Here is a 21,456-nt window from a genome sequence, read left to right as displayed (position 1 = left end):
TGTATCAACACATTGGAACTACAGCCTGCATCAATCACCTTATATCAACACATTGTAACTACAGACTGCATGAGCCACCTTGTATCAAGACATTGTAACTACACACTGCATCAGTCACCTTGTATCCACACACTGTAACTACACCCTGCATCAATCAACTTGTATCAACACATTGTAACTACAGCCTGCATCAATCACCTTATATCAACACACTGCATCAATCACCTTGTATCAACAAATTGTAACTACACACTGCATCAATCACCTTGTATCAACACATTGGAACTACAGCCTGCATCAATCACCTTATATCAACACATTGTAACTACAGACTGCATGAGCCACCTTGTATCAAGACATTGTAACCACACACTGCATCAGTCACCTTGTATCCACACACTGTAACTACACCCTGCATCAATCAACTTGTATCAACACATTGGAACTACAGCCTGCATCAATCACCTTATATCAACACATTGTAACTACAGACTGCATGAGCCACCTTGTATCAAGACATTGTAACCACACACTGCATCAGTCACCTTGTATCCACACACTGTAACTACACCCTGCATCAATCAACTTGTATCAACACATTGGAACTACACACTGCATGAATCACCTTGTATCCACACGTAAGAACACCCTTCATCTATCACCTTGTATCTACACACTATAACTACACACTGCATCAATCACCTTTTATCAACACATGGGAACTACAGCCTGCATCAATAACCTTATATCAACACACTGCATCAATCACCTTGTATCAACACATTGTAACTACACACTGCATCAATCACTTTGTATCAACACATTGTAACTACAGACTGCATCAGCCACCTTGTATCAACACATTGTAACTACACACTGCATCAATCACCTTGTATCCACACACTGTAACTACGCACTGCATCAATCACCTTGTATCCACACACTGTAACTACGCACTGCATCAATCACCTTGTATCAACACATTGGAACTACAGCCTGCATCAATCACCTTATATCAACACATTGTAACTACAGACTGCATGAGCCACCTTGTATCAAGACATTGTAACTACACACTGCATCAATCACCTTGTATCAACACATTGTAACTATACACTGCATCAATTACCTTGTATCCACACACTGTAACTACACACTGCATCTATCACCTTGTATCAACACATTGGAACTACAGCCTTCATCAATCACCTTATATCAACACATTGTAACTACAGACTGCATGAGCCACCTTGTATCAAGACATTGTAACTACACACTGCATCAGTCACCTTGTATCCACACACTGTAACTACACCCTGCATCAATCAACTTGTATCAACACATTGGAACTACAGCCTGCATCAATCACCTTATATCAACACATTGTAACTACAGACTGCATGAGACACCTTGTATCAAGACATTGTAACCACACACTGCATCAGTCACCTTGTATCCACACACTGTAACTACACCCTGCATCAATCAACTTGTATCAACACATTGGAACTACACACTGCATCAATCACCTTGTATCCACACGTAAGAACACCCTTCATCTATCACCTTGTATCAACACATTGTAACTACAGACTGCATGAGCCACCTTGTATCAAGACATTGTAACCACACACTGCATCAGTCACCTTGTATCCACACACTGTAACTACACCCTGCATCAATCAACTTGTATCAACACATTGGAACTACACACTGCATGAATCACCTTGTATCCACACGTAAGAACACCCTTCATCTATCACCTTGTATCTACACACTATAACTACACACTGCATCAATCACCTTTTATCAACACATGGGAACTACAGCCTGCATCAATAACCTTATATCAACACACTGCATCAATCACCTTGTATCAACACATTGTAACTACACACTGCATCAATCACTTTGTATCAACACATTGTAACTACAGACTGCATCAGCCACCTTGTATCAACACATTGTAACTACACACTGCATCAATCACCTTGTATCCACACACTGTAACTACGCACTGCATCAATCACCTTGTATCCACACACTGTAACTACGCACTGCATCAATCACCTTGTATCAACACATTGGAACTACAGCCTGCATCAATCACCTTATATCAACACATTGTAACTACAGACTGCATGAGCCACCTTGTATCAAGACATTGTAACTACACACTGCATCAATCACCTTGTATCAACACATTGTAACTATACACTGCATCAATTACCTTGTATCCACACACTGTAACTACACACTGCATCTATCACCTTGAATCAACACATTGGAACTACAGCCTTCATCAATCACCTTATATCAACACATTGTAACTACAGACTGCATGAGCCACCTTGTATCAAGACATTGTAACTACACACTGCATCAGTCACCTTGTATCCACACACTGTAACTACACCCTGCATCAATCAACTTGTATCAACACATTGGAACTACAGCCTGCATCAATCACCTTATATCAACACATTGTAACTACAGACTGCATGAGACACCTTGTATCAAGACATTGTAACCACACACTGCATCAGTCACCTTGTATCCACACACTGTAACTACACCCTGCATCAATCAACTTGTATCAACACATTGGAACTACACACTGCATCAATCACCTTGTATCCACACGTAAGAACACCCTTCATCTATCACCTTGTATCTACACCCTATAACTACACACTGCATCAATCACCTTTTATCAACACATGGAAAGTACAGCCTGCATCAATAACCTTATATCAACACACTGCATCAATCACCTTGTATCAACACATTGTAACTACACACTGCATCAATCACTTTGTATCAACACATTGTAACTACAGACTGCATCAGCCACCTTGTATCAACACATTGTAACTACACACTGCATCAATCACCTTGTATCCACACACTGTAACTACGCACTGCATCAATCACCTTGTATCAACACATTGGAACTACAGCCTGCATCAATCACCTTATATCAACACATTGTAACTACAGACTGCATGAGCCACCTTGTATCAAGACATTGTAACCACACACTGCATCAGTCACCTTGTATCCACACACTGTAACTACGCACTGCATCAATCACCTTGTATCCACACACTGTAACTACGCACTGCATCAATCACCTTGTATCAACACATTGTAACGACACCCTGCATCAATCACCTTGTATCAACACACTGAATCAGTCACGTTTTATCAACACATTGTAACTACACCCTGCATCAATCACCTTGTATCAACACATTGTAACTATACACTGCATCAATTACCTTGTATCCACACACTGTAACTACACACTGCATCAATCACCTTGTATCAACACATTGGAACTACAGCCTGCATCAATCACCTTATATCAACACATTGTAACGACAGACTGCATGAGCCACCTTGTATCAAGACATTGTAACTACACACTGCATCAGTCACCTTGTATCCACACACTGTAACTACACCCTGCATCAATCAACTTGTATCAACACATTGGGACTACACACTGCATCAATCACCTTGTATCCACACGTAAGAACACCCTTCATCTATCACCTTGTATCTACACACTATAACTACACACTGCATCAATCACCTTTTATCAACACATGGGAACTACAGCCTGCATCAATCACCTTATATCAACACACTGCATCAATCACCTTCTATCAACACATTGTAACTACACACTGCATCAATCACTTTGTATCAACACATTGTAACTACACACTGCATCAGTCACCTTGTATGCACACACTGTAACTACACCCTGCATCAATCAACTTGTATCAACACATTGGAACTACAGCCTGCATCAATCACCTTATATCAACACACTGCATGAATCACCTTGTATCAACACATTGGAACTACAGCCTGCATAAATCACCTTATATCAACACACTGCATCAATCACCTTGTATCAACACATTGTAACTACACCCTGCATCAATCATCTTGTATCAACACATAGTAACTACAGACTGCATCAGCCACCTTGTATCAACACATTGTAACTACACCCTGCATCAGTCACCTTGTATGCACACACTGTAACTACACCCTGCATCAATCAACTTGTATCAACACACTGTAACTACACCCTGCATCAGTCACCTTGTATCAACACATTGCAACTACACCCTGCATCAGTCACCTTGTATGCACACACTGTAACTACACCCTGCATCAATCAACTTGTATCAACACACTGTAACTACACCCTGCATCAGCCACCTTGTATCAACACATTGTAACTACACACTGCATCAGTCACCTTGTATGCACACACTGTAACTACACCCTGCATCAATCAACTTGTATCAACACACTTTAACTACACACTGCATCAGTCACCTTGTATGCACACACTGTAACTACACCCTGCATCAATCAACTTGTATCAACACACTGTAACTACACCCTGCATCAATCAACTTGTATCAACACATTGGAACTACACACTGCATCAATCACCTTGTATCCACACGTAACAACACCCTTCATCTATCACCTTGTACCTACACACTATAACTACACACTGCATCAATCACCTTTCATCAACACATGGGAACTACAGCCTCCATGAATCACCTTATGTCAACACACTGCATGAATCACCTTTTATCAACACACTGTAACTACACCCTGCATCAATCACCTTCTATCAACACACTGTAACTATACCCTGCATCAATTACCTTGTATCCACACACTGTAACTACACACTGCATCAATCACCTTGTATCAACACACTGTAACTACACCCTGCATCAATCACTTTGTATCAACACATTGTAACTACACACTGCATCAATCACCTTGTATCAACACATTGTAACTATACACAGCATCAATTACCTTGTATCCACACACTGTAACTACACACTGCATCAATCACCTTGTATCAACACATTGGAACTACAGCCTGCATCAATCACCTTATATCAACACATTGTAACTACAGACTGCATGAGCCACCTTGTATCAAGACATTGTAACTACACACTGCATCAGTCACCTTGTATCCACACACTGTAACTACACCCTGCATCAATCAACTTGTATCAACACATTGGAACTACAGCCTGCATCAATCACCTTATATAAAAACACACTGCATCAAGCACTTTGTATCAACACATTGTAACTATACACTGCATCAATTACCTTGTATCCACACACTGTAACTACACACTGCATCAATCACCTTGTATCAACACATTGGAACTACAGACTGCATGAGCCACCTTGTATCAAGACATTGTAACTACACACTGCATCAGTCACCTTGTATCCACACACTGTAACTACACCCTGCATCAATCAACTTGTATCAACACATTGGAACTACACACTGCATCAATCACCTTGTATCCACACGTAACAACCCCCCTTCATCTATCACCTTGTATCTACACACTATAACTACACACTGCATCAATCACCTTTTATCAACACATTGTAACTACAGACTGCATGAGCCACCTTGTATCAAGACATTGTAACTACACACTGCATCAGTCACCTTGTATCCACACACTGTAACTACACCCTGCATCAATCAACTTGTATCAACACATTGGAACTACACACTGCATGAGCCACCTTGTATCAAGACATTGTAACCACACACTGCATCAGTCACCTTGTATCCACACACTGTAACTACACCCTGCATCAATCAACTTGTATCAACACATTGGAACTACACACTGCATCAATCACCTTGTATCCACACGTAAGAACACCCTTCATCTATCACCTTGTATCTACACACTATAACTATACACTGCATCAATCACCTTTTATCAACACATGGGAACTACAGCCTGCATCAATAACCTTATATCAACACACTGCATCAATCACCTTGTATCAACACATTGTAACTACACACTGCATCAATCACTTTGTATCAACACATTGTAACTACAGACTGCATCAGCCACCTTGTATCAACACATTGTAACTACACACTGCATCAATCACCTTGTATCCACACACTGTAACTACGCACTGCATCAATCACCTTGTATCCACACACTGTAACTACGCACTGCATCAATCACCTTGTATCAACACATTGGAACTACAGCCTGCATCAATCACCTTATATCAACACATTGTAACTACAGACTGCATGAGCCACCTTGTATCAAGACATTGTAACTACACACTGCATCAATCACCTTGTATCAACACATTGTAACTATACACTGCATCAATTACCTTGTATCCACACACTGTAACTACACACTGCATCTATCACCTTGTATCAACACATTGGAACTACAGCCTTCATCAATCACCTTATATCAACACATTGTAACTACAGACTGCATGAGCCACCTTGTATCAAGACATTGTAACTACACACTGCATCAGTCACCTTGTATCCACACACTGTAACTACACCCTGCATCAATCAACTTGTATCAACACATTGGAACTACAGCCTGCATCAATCACCTTATATCAACACATTGTAACTACAGACTGCATGAGCCACCTTGTATCAAGACATTGTAACCACACACTGCATCAGTCACCTTGTATCCACACACTGTAACTACACCCTGCATCAATCAACTTGTATCAACACATTGGAACTACACACTGCATCAATCACCTTGTATCCACACGTAAGAACACCCTTCATCTATCACCTTGTATCTACACCCTATAACTACACACTGCATCAATCACCTTTTATCAACACATGGGAACTACAGCCTGCATCAATAACCTTATATCAACACACTGCATCAATCACCTTGTATCAACACATTGTAACTACACACTGCATCAATCACTTTGTATCAACACATTGTAACTACAGACTGCATCAGCCACCTTGTATCAACACATTGTAACTACACACTGCATCAATCACCTTGTATCCACACACTGTAACTACGCACTGCATCAATCACCTTGTATCCACACACTGTAACTACGCACTGCATCAATCACCTTGTATCAACACATTGGAACTACAGCCTGCATCAATCACCTTATATCAACACATTGTAACTACAGACTGCATGAGCCACCTTGTATCAAGACATTGTAACTACACACTGCATCAGTCACCTTGTATCCAGACACTGTAACTACACCCTGCATCAATCAACTTGTATCAACACATTGGAACTACACCCTGCATCAGCCACCTTGTATCAACACATTGTAACTACACCCTGCATCAGTCACCGTGTATGCACACACTGTAACTACACCCTGCATCAATCAACTTGTATCAACACACTGTAACTGCACCCTGCATCAATCAACTTGTATCTACACACTATAACTACACACTGCATCAATCACCTTTTATCAACACATGGGAACTACAGCCTGCATCAATCACCTTATATCAACACACTGCATCAATCACCTTGTATCAACACATTGTAACTACACACTGCATCAATCACTTTGTATCAACACATTGTAACTACAGACTGCATCAGCCACCTTGTATCAACACATTGTAACTACACACTGCATCAATCACCTTGTATCAACACACTGTAACTACGCACTGCATCAATCACCTTGTATCCACACACTGTAACTACGCACTGCATCAATCACCTTGTATCAACACATTGGAACGACACCCTGCATCAATCACCTTGTATCAACACACTGAATCAGTCACGTTTTATCAACACATTGTAACTACACCCTGCATCAATCACCTTGTATCAACACATTGTAACTATACACTGCATCAATTACCTTGTATACACACACTGTAACTACACACTGCATCAATCACCTTGTATCAACGCATTGGAACTACAGCTTGCATCAATCACCTTATATCAACACATTGTAACTACACCCTGCATCAATCACCTTGTATCAACACATTGTAACTATACACTGCATCAATTACCTTGTATACACACACTGTAACTACTCACTGCATCAATCACCTTGTATCAACGCATTGGAACTACAGCTTGCATCAATCACCTTATATCAACACATTGTAACTACAGACTGCATGAGCCACCTTGTATCAAGACATTGTAACTACACACTGCATCAGTCACCTTGTATCAACACACTGTAACTACACCCTGCATCAATCAACTTGTATCAACACATTGTAACTACAGCCTCCATCAATCACCTTATGTCAACACACTGCATCAATCACCTTTTATCAACACACTGTAACTACACCCTGCATCAATCACCTTCTATCAACACACTGTAACTACAACGTGCATCAATCACCTTCTATCAACACACTGTAACTACACACTGCATCAATCACCTTCTATCAACACACTGTAACTACACCCTGCATCAATCACTTTGTATCAACACATTGTAACTACAGACTGCATCAGCCACCTTGTATCAACACATTGTAACTACACACTGCACCAATCACCTTGTATCCACACACTGTAACTACGCACTGCATCAATCACCTTGTATCAACACATTGTAACTACACACTGCATCAATCACCTTGTATCAACACATTGTAACTACGCACTGTGTATATCACCTTGTATGAACACACTGAATCAGTCACCTTGTATCCACACACTGTAACTACACCCTGCATAAATCACCGTATATCAACACACTGACACATTGTAACTACAACCTGCATCAATCATCTTGTATCAACACATTGGAACTACAGCTTGCATCAATCATCTTATATCAACACACTGCATCAATCACCTTGTATCAACACACTGAATCAGTCACCTTTTATCAACACATTGTAACTACAACCTGCATCAGTCACCTTGTATCCACAAATTGAAACTATACACTGCATCAATCACTTTGTATCCACACACTGTAACAACACCTTGCATCAATCACCTTGTATGAACACACTGTAACTACACATTGCATCAATCACCTTGTAACCACATACTGCAACTACACACTGCATCAATCACCTTGTATCAACACACTGTAACTACACACTGCATCAATCACCTTGTATCCACACGTAACAACACCCTGCATCAATCACCTTGTATCCACACACTCTAAATACATACTGCATCAGCCACCTTGTATCCACACACTGTAACTACACGCTGCATCAATCACCTTGTATCCACACACTGCAACTACACACTGCATCAAGCACCTTGTATCAACACACTGTAACAACAGTCTGCATCAATCACCTTGTATCCACACACTGTATGTACACACTGCATCAATCACCTTGTATCCACACACTGTAACTACACACTGCATCAATCACCACTGTGACAAATACTTGTTTAGGGAATTTATTAATTGCATAAATATTGAATTAATTTACAAATTGAGTAAAAAATGTGTCCATTTATTTCATAATGATTCCAAACAAATTCCAAACATTTTAAAGTTTTATTAAATAGCCCAGTGACTGACAATGATAGGATTAAAAGAAAACGAAAGTCAAAGTACATAGTTATATCTTTTGGCTTCTAATCCTAGCATAATTAGTCTGTTGTGATTTTTTAGGGACTTTTGAACGTCTTAATAATTGTTAATCAATCTGTTAATTGAATGGACTGATTTTTCAGCCAATTTGTGAAAGGACTTAAGTATTTAGACATGTCATGAATTGTCTGAGTGAATCACATTTTACACATTGACTGTAACATATACGCGGGGTGTAGACATTTTTCCACATGCACGATTCCCGACACAGACATTTCCCCACAGGAAAATTCCCCATCGGACATTTCCCAATTCAGAGTAGGACATTTCCCCACACCCCACTGTTTTGTTGTAAGAATAAATAATAATATGAAGTTTGTTTGGGAACTAAGGATATCTTTGCAGAAGATGTTTTTCAAACATTTAACACTAAATTAGAGGATATTGGAAATGAATATCGATAGCCATGTTGTCTCATTGCAAATTGGATTTGTAATCTAAGCAATCACTGGATGTGACCATGTTGGCAGCATATTGGGATAGTGACTGATTTGGGACAACCATTGTCTGAAGAACATTTGATTCCAAAGGCAGATTCCCTGTAGCCATGACATGTATATGTCTCCATAACTTAATTGCCATTATTTATAAGATGCTAATACCCATTGTTAATCCTCACCAACATTCCATTGTATATTGACTGTCAGCCAATATGGGCTACCATATCACCTCCTGTTAATTAAGAGATAAACATACTGTGTTTTCAATGTAGAGCTAGATTACCTGTAGATTTAACCCCGCTAAATTGAATTTTGAATAAATGTTAAATTTAGCGCGGTTAAATCTACAGGTAACCTAGCCCTACATTGAAAACACAGTATGTTTATCTCCATTCTACCATGACTTAATAAAACGCGAACTCTTTGGTGTTAGCAAATATACTGAGTGAAGCGGCATGGGTTGAGTTCAGTGTTTTGAGTGGGTTATCGATCTGAATTACGGAATCACCGAACAAAATATGGTGTTGTATATACTCAAGCAGTTTGTTTACACCGTTATACTTCACTCGAACATATGACAGGCATTGAAAGCATATAAGCACGGCAACTTGGTAAGCTAACATGAGGTGGGCATCCCTAAAGAAAACAAAGCAAGCTTTGCAAGGCTTTCGCTCTACATCGCACGTAACCATTATGACGTCATATCGCTCATTGTGACGCAAAAAATATGACATCACAGTCGTATATAGAAAAGCGCCAAAATTCCAAGCTTTCTGTTGTCTCCAAAACGTAAATACATTCCTTGTTGATTTCTGTCGTGTTTTTCTGCAAGAAATGTATTGCCACACATCCTTTGAATATTGTAGTAACCGCATCTGTGCATTTCGTAACATGTAATTGTAGATATAATTATTTAAATATGCCTACCGACAATGACTGAAAATAGTACTATTCTGTGAATATTAGCTTCCACGGTGATGCGGCAGTCAAACCAGCTGTTTCAATCAGAGGGGGTTTATTGTGATTTAATCGAGTAAATTCCAAATTCATGGTAGAATTACTGTTATTTATAGTATGACATTTATTGCCTTACTTGATCATCCCCTGAACTGTGTCGGTTCATCACGCCCATATGTCCAATGTCCAGAGCAACATCATTGTCTCTTTGTCTGTCCATTGTTTTTCATTTCTATATATGTGTTACCATTACATTGCTAGTCAGCTTGGTATTCTGAACGCTGTAAGGTCCGCTCATCGCTGTGTTTGTGTGGTCAGAGCAGGTATTCTGCTCATTGTGTATTTGTTATACCCCCGACAAAATGTCGGGGGTATATAGATATACCAAGATTCCGTCCGTCCGTCCGAAAACTTTGTCAGCGCGATTTCTCTTAAACTATTCAGGGGATTCATCTCAAACTTAGTACATATAATCTGTGTCATATGGAGGGGTGCAGTCAAAAGAAAAAAAATGTTTTTATTAATTTTCCATTTTTTAATGAAATTTCAAACCCTAACGTCTGTCCGAAAACTTTGTCCGCGTGATTTCTCTTAAACTATTCAGTGGATTCATCTCAAACTTAGTGCATATAATCTGTCTCAGTTGGAGGGGTGAAGTCAAAAGAAAAAAAATGTTTTTATTAATTTTCCATTTTTTTATGAATTTTTCAAACCCTAACGTCCGTCTGAAAACTTGGTCCGTGCAATTTCTCTTAAACTATTCAGTGGATTCATCTCAAACGTAGTACATATAATCTGTATCATATGGAGGGGTGCAGTCAAAAGGAAAAAAATATTTTTATTAATTTTCCATTTATTTATGAATTTTTCAAACACTAACGTCCGTCCGAAAACTTTTTCCACGCGATTTCTCTTAAACTATTCAGGGGATTCATCTCAAACTTAGTACATATAATCTGTGTCATATGGAGGGGTGCAGTCAAAAGAAAAAAAATGTTTTTATTAATTTTCCATTTTTTCTATGAATTTTTTAAAACCCTAAGTTGGCTAACACTATCCTAGCTATTTAATTTGTAACTACTGACACACTAGGTGGGTCGGGGGTATTAGTGAGCCACGCTCACTTTTGCACTTGTTGTTTATTGTTTACTTGTTGTGCATTCAAGATGTTCCGGGGACAGTGATGTTTTGTTCTTGATTCCCACAAGAGCCAATTCCCTGTCAACATGCTCGTTGACACCTGGGTAGTATTGAACGAACTGGGATCACATTACAACCGGTAGTGAAGTATGACAGTAGATGTTATGACTGCCAATGATCTTGAAAGATGATAGGCATCAGTGGTAACTTGTAAAAGTTGATGTTGTTTGATCGATTAGTAGTGCATAATACCGCCAAGATTTATTAAAACCAGTGTCCGAAATAACTGCCTGCCTGCCCGTGGCTGGTGACTTGTAGGTGACCATTTACAATTCATGCATGGTGAGCAATGGTGTTGACATGAAAGACAAAACATCGACCCACCAGCCTTGCAAACGGGACAACAAAGGGTGTCAGTATGTTGTCCTTATAGTGTGACTGTACCTTCCTTGCACAGTATGGAGTGGGGTTTGCTCAGTCATGGTGATGCTGCCCCACACCAGAACTGATTTACCACAAAATATGTCTTGAGGACTCCCCAGTTTTGACTTTGTGTACACCATTGACATCTGGCAGTACAACATGTGGCCATCAATCTTGGAAATGAGCTGCATGTAGACAATTTGTAATCATCTGACACATAACACATACACATACTCCAGTAGCCAGATGAAAGTTTGCAGCAATTTTATTGGCTGTTTGTGCTCCATTTGGTGGAGCCTGGTTTCTTGCATAGGATGGTTGTTGTCAACACTCGTTGTCTGATACTTGGTATTAACATGTATATTTACTGCACCTGAGCAGACGACAAAGAAGTAAAACAAAATCTGTCTGTATCTCCTCAGTCAGAAAGAGAATGAATAGAGCCTGGTTGGTGTCAAATTGTATCATTCACACCAAGTTGGGCAAGCCAGTGAGTTACAGACTATGTAGCAGATTAGACATTGAGTGGTATAAATGTTGTCACTATTTTGTTTTTAATTTTGTGTATTTTTGTTGTCATTTCAGGAATCATTTCCATGTCAGCCATGGACAGTTAAAATACCAAAGATGGCACAGCCAGACCTTAATTATGTTGCCCCAGAGATCCAGCTTGACAAGACATGTAATTATCTCAGTGATATGTTTTCTTTGGGAATGGTTATCTGTGCTGTGTACAGTGATGGGAATTCACTTATTGGAGCAGAACACACACCCAGCCAGTATGTGAGACAGCTTGATCAGGTAGGATTGATTAATCTTTTTTACATAAATATCATCAAGAACCTTTGAAGAGATGACAATTTTAGTTTTTCTGGACTTTGCCTTCTTTATCACTTCTAGCATATTATTATCAAACTAATCAATTTGAGATGGGGCTTGATACCAAGCTGAATCATTTTATTTGGTGTATGCATTCATAATGATAGGGTCACCTCAACATTCACTGTAGAAAACTCTGTCCTGTCTTTAAACCACTGAGAAACAGGAAATTCCTGCAAATGCAAAACCACTATCACATGATTGCCATAATCCTGTAGTTTGGCTGTCATCACACTATAACTATATCTTCACTGTCAACTGTCAATAATCGGTAGTGCCAGTAATAGCATATTGTTGCTCAGATTCCAAGTGCATGCGTAAGGTGGAAAACATCACATCTTTCCTGTCTGTGCTAGGGGAAACATCAATTTTGTTTTGTAAACTGAAATAAGGTCTAAATATGATGTTTCTCTTACTTCCGGAAGTATAAGCCTTTTAACGTAATCTCGCGAGAGAAAACGAGATCTCGTCCTCAATTCTCTGGCTTCGAAAAGCAACACACTTGTTTAACTTACGCTCAATACTTAGTGCTTTTATTATAACTTAATGTGGGTTTCTTTTAGAACGTAGTACTTTTATTCAGACTCTGGAAGCAGTCCAGCAACTAGAGGAACTCTGTGTCCCTTCATTTTTTTCCTTTTACTGGACATATTCGCGACTAAGATGTCGTAGCCCTCGCAGGCTTTGTCTACCAGACAAAATGGCAACTGGGACCACGGGGATAGCCAAGAGGCACCTCACCCCAGTACAAAAATGGACAGCCTAGAGGCACATACAAACCACGAGTTAGTAAGCATTGCCGCTGAAAGCTCGTAGGACGATGAAATAGAGCGAGTCCGCAAATGCAAGCGGAAAGACTATAACATTCCACGCCTGTACAGGCGAGAAGAGAGGTCTACTAACTCGAGTGACGATGACTCGTCCTCGCAGTCGGAAGCGAGTACCTCGACGAACTATAGCTCCGAGGAATCTTCGGATTCATCCGATTCGGTTTTTAATGTGAAAACGAAAAAATCAAAAAAGAAAAAACCTCGATCTCGCGATGTCTTGCGAGGTATGAGAAACAACATGGTGGACGGCTACTTGCGGTTCAAGCTAACTTCTGACAAAGCCAGTCCAATGATAGCAAGTGATATGCTCGTTTATGCGGTTGACTTATTCTCAAGGTACGAAAAGGACGATGTCCAAGAGACGTCTATTCTCTCAGATAACCCCGTGCCGGATGGATTTCATTTTCAAAGCCTCGATGACGAATGGCAAGACATGCTGGAAGAAGGGCGTTGTGCCCCAGTAAAAGCAACTGAAGCTGCGCTGAAACGGATCCAGTCTAGGATCATTAATGTCATGGGACCATTGACTAAGATTTGGTCAATAATGGAACAAGTAAGGAAGCACGGGGGGTGACAAGCTGGACGTACACAAGTTCCTCGGTTTGGTGGAGAAATCAGTGTGTCTCCTAGGCCAAGCCAATGTAGTATTCCATAGACAATTAAACATTATGGCAAAAGTGATGAAGAACCAGAAGAAATATCAAAAGTTTCTGGCCAAAAATGCAAAGCATTTATCGTCAAAGAAACTGTTTGGTAAAAGACTGACTAAGGTGTCACAAGATCGTAAGAAACGCAGATAAGCAGACATTCAAGCTGAGAAAATTGGGGGGCGCATCAAACATTTCGTAAGCAACTGGGAAAAAATCACAAAAGACCCAAACATTCTTCAAACCGTGTTAGGGTACGAAATAGAATTCCTCCAAACACCATCCCAGACAGTCCATGTCAGGCAGCTAAACATGCTAAACGCACAACAACAGGTAATGACTGGCGAAATCAAAAGTATGTTACAAAAGGGGGCCATTTTAAAATTCCTACCAGACTACCAGTACCTGAGCAAAGTGTTTGTGACAGAAAAAAGTCAGGAGGGCACAATGTGTTCAATGCAAAACAACTCTACCGATTCGTGACATACCAGCACTTCAAGATGGAAGCTATCGTCACTGTGACAGAAATGATCATGCTAAACGACTTCATGATAAAACTAGACCTGGAGGATGCATACTTCTGCGTACAGATAAGCAACAGACACAAGGTTTATCTGAGTTTCGAGTGGAACAAGAAAACTTACCTGTTTCAGTGTCTCCTGTTTGACCTGGCGTCAGCACCCAGGGTTTTCACAAAAATCATGAAACCAATAATAACGTTATTGAGACGTCTGGGCATGAGAATCCCCATTTATTTAGACGACTTGATAATAGCCAATCAGAATCAACAAAGCTTTATCATAGACAAGAGCTCTGCAATAGAACTGCTGCAGAAGTTGGGGTTCGAGATAAACTGGAAGAAATCCAGGACGGAACCAACACAACTAATAGAATTTCTAGGTTTGAAACTGGACTCACAAAAAATGACATTAGCCCTTCCAGCAGAAAAAAACGAGAAAATCATCCACAACTGCAGAGAGCTAATATGCCAAACCCAGACATCAGCCCGCAGCCTATCAAAACTAATAGGGATGTTGACAACCTCGATTATGGCAATCTTACCAGCCCCACTGCATTACAGGAGACTCCAGATGCTGAAAACCCAAGCTTTGCTCCTACAGGGTCATTACAACACAATGACGGACATCATGGAAACATGCCAAGAGGAATTGAAATGGAGGATTGATCATTTGAATGAATGGAACGGGAAGTCGTTCATGACTCATCACTATTAGGTTGGCGAGCAGTTTGTCAAAAGCAGAGCACAGGAGGGCAATGGAGCCTGTCGTAACAGAAAAAACATATCAACTTTCTGGAACTCAAAGCGGGACTTCTAGACCTTCAGACATTTACCAAGGACAAGACACAAATACATATCCATATTCGAATGGACAACAAAACAGCTGTAACCTATATTAACAAGAAAGGTGCGAGAAAATCAGTACCACTAGTTAATCTAGCTCCACAGATATGGGAGTTCTGCATGAAGAGACAGATTTACCTGACAGCAGAATACCTCCCGGGAAAAGACAATGCCCAGGTGGATTGGGAATCCAGGAACTGCAAAGACGCCAGCAGTTGGATGCTAAAAAAGACCATATCCACCAGATAAATCAGCTGTGGGGTCCTTACCAAGTCGACCTGTTTGCAGACAGGCTAAATCTCCAGGAAGACAATTATGTCAGTTGGAGGCCAGATCCTCAGTCATGTCAGATCGACGCCTTCTCAGTCCCATGGACAGGGAAACAAGCATACGCGTTTCCTCCCTTTTGTATGATGGGGAGGTGCCTAGCCAAAATACGGAAAGAAGGATCAACCTTGGTGTTAGTAGCTCCCACCTGGCGGAGTCAACCTTGGTTCCCAGTACTAATGAACATGTTGGTGGAAGAACCCGTGATGTTACCACCAAACCATGACCTGCTCACATCCACAACAGGAGAACCACACCCCATCGTCCAACAACAAGCGTTGACCTTAGCAGCATGGAAAATATCCGGGAATGCTACCGATGAGAAGGAGTTTCAGAATCGGCTGCCATGCTACTCAGTAAAGCCAAGCGTATTGGAACTAGGCAAGCTTACAACAGCTCCTGGAAGAAGTGAAGTAGCTGGTGTACTGAGAGGGAAGTTAATCCTGTTCAAGCCACTCAGTGACATGTATGATGAAGGCTACACATATAACACCATCAACGGATACAAGTCGGCCATCTCCAAAATTCACCCAAAATTCAATGGCATATCTGCTGGCCAGTGTGAAGCAATCAAGGAGACAATGGCAGCTGTCTTTAATGAAAGGACTCCTCTCCCAAAATCCACAGACTCTTGGGACGAAAGACTGTGCTGGATTACATTTCCAATGAACAACTACCAGACCGCACACTAACCCACAAGTTAGCCATGCTGTTAGCTTTGACTAATGCTAGTCGTGCCTCTGAGCTGCACAATATCAATCAAGAGTTCATCCAAGATATGGGTGATACTGTAGACATTATACTAGTTCAATTGACCAAAACCAGAAAGGTTGGATCAAAACCAGACAAACTCATGTTACACTCGTTTGAGCAGGACACACTTAGCCCTATCCTCACTCTCAGGACATATTTGCAACTCACCAACCAATGGCGCACCAATAAACTAAGACAATGACAGCTTTTCTTAGGGTGCACTGCCCCACACAACCCAGTTGTGACTTGCACAATATCAAACTGGCTAAAGAAAACTATGTCGGCAATAGGCATCAATGTAGATAAATTTCAAGCGCACTCCACTAGAGCAGCGGCAACGCCAAAAGTGCTTATAAAATTATCAATTCTTTTGTCTCAGTTCAGTGGTAATTTGTTAGTCTTTTGTCAGTTAACATTTAGGGTGCTATTTACTCATAATTTAGCTGTAGTAGGAAGTTCTCATTTATTTGTTTCCTTTTATGGCCAAGTGTCCATGAGGGGAACAGACTGAATTTGGGTCAAGTGCCTCAGATGAGAGAGGCAGAAGGGATTCGATTTTTATGCCATGTCAGTTGAGATGACATTATCAAGCAGCAGCAACAAGGCAGACCCAGAAGCATTCCTTAGCAGAACAGAAGCAGAGCCAAGCATCACAGAACTGAGAGACACACAAGTTATCATCTCCACGGGACCGGCACACTGGCACTGGATGTTTGCCACTTTAGGCCTATAACTGTGGGTTCCACAGAAGTTTATCGCCAAGCCAGCAATTCTCAGTTGTCTTCATGCCCTGCATGGGCGCCACGTACCAAATGGGATAAGAAGATTTCATAACTGTTCTTCTCCACGACCATCTTCTTAACTGCACAGAGACCAGCTGGACTAGAATGTAGTTTTGGAACACAGTTACCACCATGGTTACCGTGCAGGTAACTGGCCTTACTGAAACAGATTGTGATCACGATAACCACGTTGACTTGATTCAGCCTGGAAACTAATACATTTAGCCGTTTGCCGCCACAGACACTGCAAGCATTATCGACATGCGTAGCGTGCTGTTAGGGTGACCATCACAAGTTAGCCCTCCATGATTAAGTCAGATCATCAGCTCTTCACAAGCAATGATCTTGGCCAAGAACTGGACACTATCAGATGGATTATCACATACCATAATGGGATCCAGCCGGTGACTGTCCCAATTGAGACAGTCACCAGACAGACCTTCTAAGACTTGACTCAGTCTACAATCTCATGTTTGGCTCTCAAGCGAAATGTGAAGGGAGAGGTTATGCTCCAGTAGAGGCCAAACAAATTTCCGAGTCCCATGAAGGGATTCAAACCAAGGACCTTCTCTTCCGAGGTCAGATGCCTTATCCTTATGTCCAAAGAAGTTAACCCTGTTTGCAAGCTGACAACATGGGATGAGTCTTCGCCCTGCTACACTACATGTGTTGGTATACAGGTGGTCATGGACTGGTTTTCCATCTCAGCACATAAGAACTTCACTCTACCATGGCCGAGTTACAGGTTACAAATCATCAACCATCCTTAGGGAGCAGATTGGTCTGACACAGTCTTCAAGATAGCATTGTTAAATGCATGAAGAGTTCCTCACAAGATGTGAATGTCCAGCCAATTGCCTTGGTTACAGCGACAATACGTCCTACCAATGTTTGGACTAAGGCATTTTTTAAAATAACCAGGAAGATTGGTATAGCCAACCAGGTCACAACACCTCCTAAATATGTGGGCAAACTCAGCATCATCAATCCGATTACAAGCGATGGGACCCTATTGACATGACTATATCTGTAGACTTACTGATGCTCACTTACACCAGGATCAGTGGGAGGGGACATTTGTCGACATTCACTGGAAGCTGAAAATGCAACAAGGGCCTGTGATACAATGCATAGCAGCTACATATGCAGTCATTTTTATGTTTCATTTTTGGGGGGGCATAAAAATTCACAGAGAGCAAATTGTTTATGCACATGAGAAGCACCAAGCTTGCTGTGCAACCCAAATGTGGTAATGGCAAGTGAAACTTCATACTGTATGTTCCATTACTTAATGATATGAGATCGCTAATTGGTTGTTGTGGCCAAACAAGATGTGTACTTGTTCACAGAGTTGAAATTTTCTCAACCAGAAATATTGGTTACATCCACTGAATTTCTGAAGTTTCTGTTGACTGTTCACTCAAATTCTGTTTCATAGGATTTGATTACGCCCAATTAGGCCTAGTGTCTCTCTATGGATACATCAACTTTCCGACTGATCCGGACACAAATCAGCCAGCACTAAACATGACTTATGTAACTACTATTTCATCTTGTTTCCTGGTGCATACAACAAAATCAGTAATCAAGCCAGTACAAGACAGTTATATCAGTGCCAGATTCCAGTTTCAGGGGAATCCTATGACTACCAGAGGATCGTTATCTTAAAATGCTCAAGATACATCAGAGATGTAGCGATGTGGCAGATTATCTCAATTAAGATGGTGGATATTTTTTTAGGGAGCCTGACAAGGGAGTCTGACATCCCTACCAGGCATGATTTATAGGAGAAGATTTCAGCTTCGTCACATACTGGCTTGAATGAACTCAGTGAGGTCATCAATGTTGGAATACTAATATTTTCTGCCGACATTGCCAACATCTTATTTGGTGGACATGCCTGAAAAATATCTTATCCCTATCCTTAATCTTTGAAATGCAGACAACACCACACTAGTGGCCTCCATCCAGAGTCAAGCAGGAACCAGATTTATTGATGTAATGAGTTTGACACATTTGTTTGCCGGGACAGACTAAAAAATCGGTGGGTTGAAGCTGGGGAAGCTCATTTTAGCAGACAGATTATTCAACTTGTGAATAGTGGCTACAGAATAGTTTAATTCCCAACACAGGCGTGGGACTCACCTCAATTGGACTTGGTCACCACTTCTCAACAACAAGCTTCAAGTGTACAGTCAAGTCAACATTGTTGGTTGCATATGATTATGTCGGATTAACAAGTATGTCGGAAAAACGAAATTAGGTAGTATAAATGTTCGTAATCGAAAATTGGACAACTACACGATAGATAACGATACGAACACGTAGAAAATAGAAAAATGAAATATTCATATTGCTGTGTTACATTGTCAGCGGAATATGTTTTCTAATCATGCAACCACTAAAGTTTTAACACAAAACTACTGTTACGGACTGTATGACTGATTCAAAATTGACTGATTTTTAAAGCAAAGTCTGGAATGGAAGTCGCTAATTTGAAACTAGTGCTGCAAAGCTGCTTTCTTAGTGGCTATTGGCGACTTCCTGTTAGTAATTTCATTGGTCTGTCAAAGTTTGCGAAAGGTTGTTCTGACGTGATCTGTAATGGGATGTCCTTAGTGGTAGGGAGAATGTGTATCCGAGGTAATCTAGGCATGTGATTAATCCTGTTTTGTTTTTTTCAAGCAGTAATTGTTTATTGTTAAACAAGTTTATCTCTGCAGCCGATGAAATATGCAACTACTCGCCGACTCGTCACGCATCAAAGTCGATCTGATCACTAAGTCGGATTAACGAGACTGATTAATGAGTGATTTTAGCATTTCGTTGCAAATTAGCTGTGTCGGAGTTGGAGTGCGAGACTGTCAGATTAACGGGTCTAAATAGCACTGATTAAATCGGTTCCCATCATTTGTGTTGGATAAACCCGATTGTCGGATTAACAAGTGTCGGATTAACGAGACTTGACTGTACGTCAGTCCATTATGGGGCCCCCAAACTCTCAAAGCTGAAGCTTGGCCATAGTTTTGGATAGGTATATTTGTTTACGCCTTCCCTCCTTGGTCTCTCCTAAATCATAAGGAAAACAGAAGACACAGATTGCAGATTAGCACTGATATGGCCAGCTGGGATGTGGTTTCCAGACTGTTTCTGCTACTTCTGGTAAAAACTACCCGAACAGCAAGATCTTCTCCACCAACCCAGATCATGTCATGTATGGCTGTCTACAGTCTCCATCTTCATGCTTGGACGTTATTGTGCTTAAGATGCAAGCTTCCAGTCATTTCACATCAGCCTCCTAATGACGATACATGCTCTTAAGTTCTGTCTCACAGCAATGGAACCTCACAGATGACATAGGAAGTGGCTTCTTATATCTTGCATGACAGCATCAGATGAAGATATCACACAAGCCATGATCGCGGG

General features: G+C 40.8%; 1 protein-coding gene across 1 annotated transcript in view; it reads left to right on the top strand.

Moving 5' to 3' along the window:
* LOC124119420 (SCY1-like protein 2) overlaps positions 1 to 21,456 on the top strand; it is a 328,929-nt gene that overhangs the window by 117,469 nt on the left and 190,004 nt on the right. The window contains exon 7 of the mRNA XM_048399279.1: positions 13,035 to 13,250. Within this exon, the coding sequence (XP_048255236.1) occupies positions 13,035 to 13,250 (216 nt within the window). The remainder of the gene's footprint in view (positions 1 to 13,034; positions 13,251 to 21,456) is intronic.

This window comes from Haliotis rufescens, unplaced genomic scaffold (assembly GCF_023055435.1).
Source record: "Haliotis rufescens isolate VD_foot unplaced genomic scaffold, xgHalRufe1.0.p SCAF_2, whole genome shotgun sequence".
Classification (NCBI taxonomy): domain Eukaryota; kingdom Metazoa; phylum Mollusca; class Gastropoda; order Lepetellida; family Haliotidae; genus Haliotis; species Haliotis rufescens.
The sequence above is the reverse complement of the archived record's forward strand: the minus strand, read 5'-3'. Positions and strand labels throughout refer to the sequence as shown.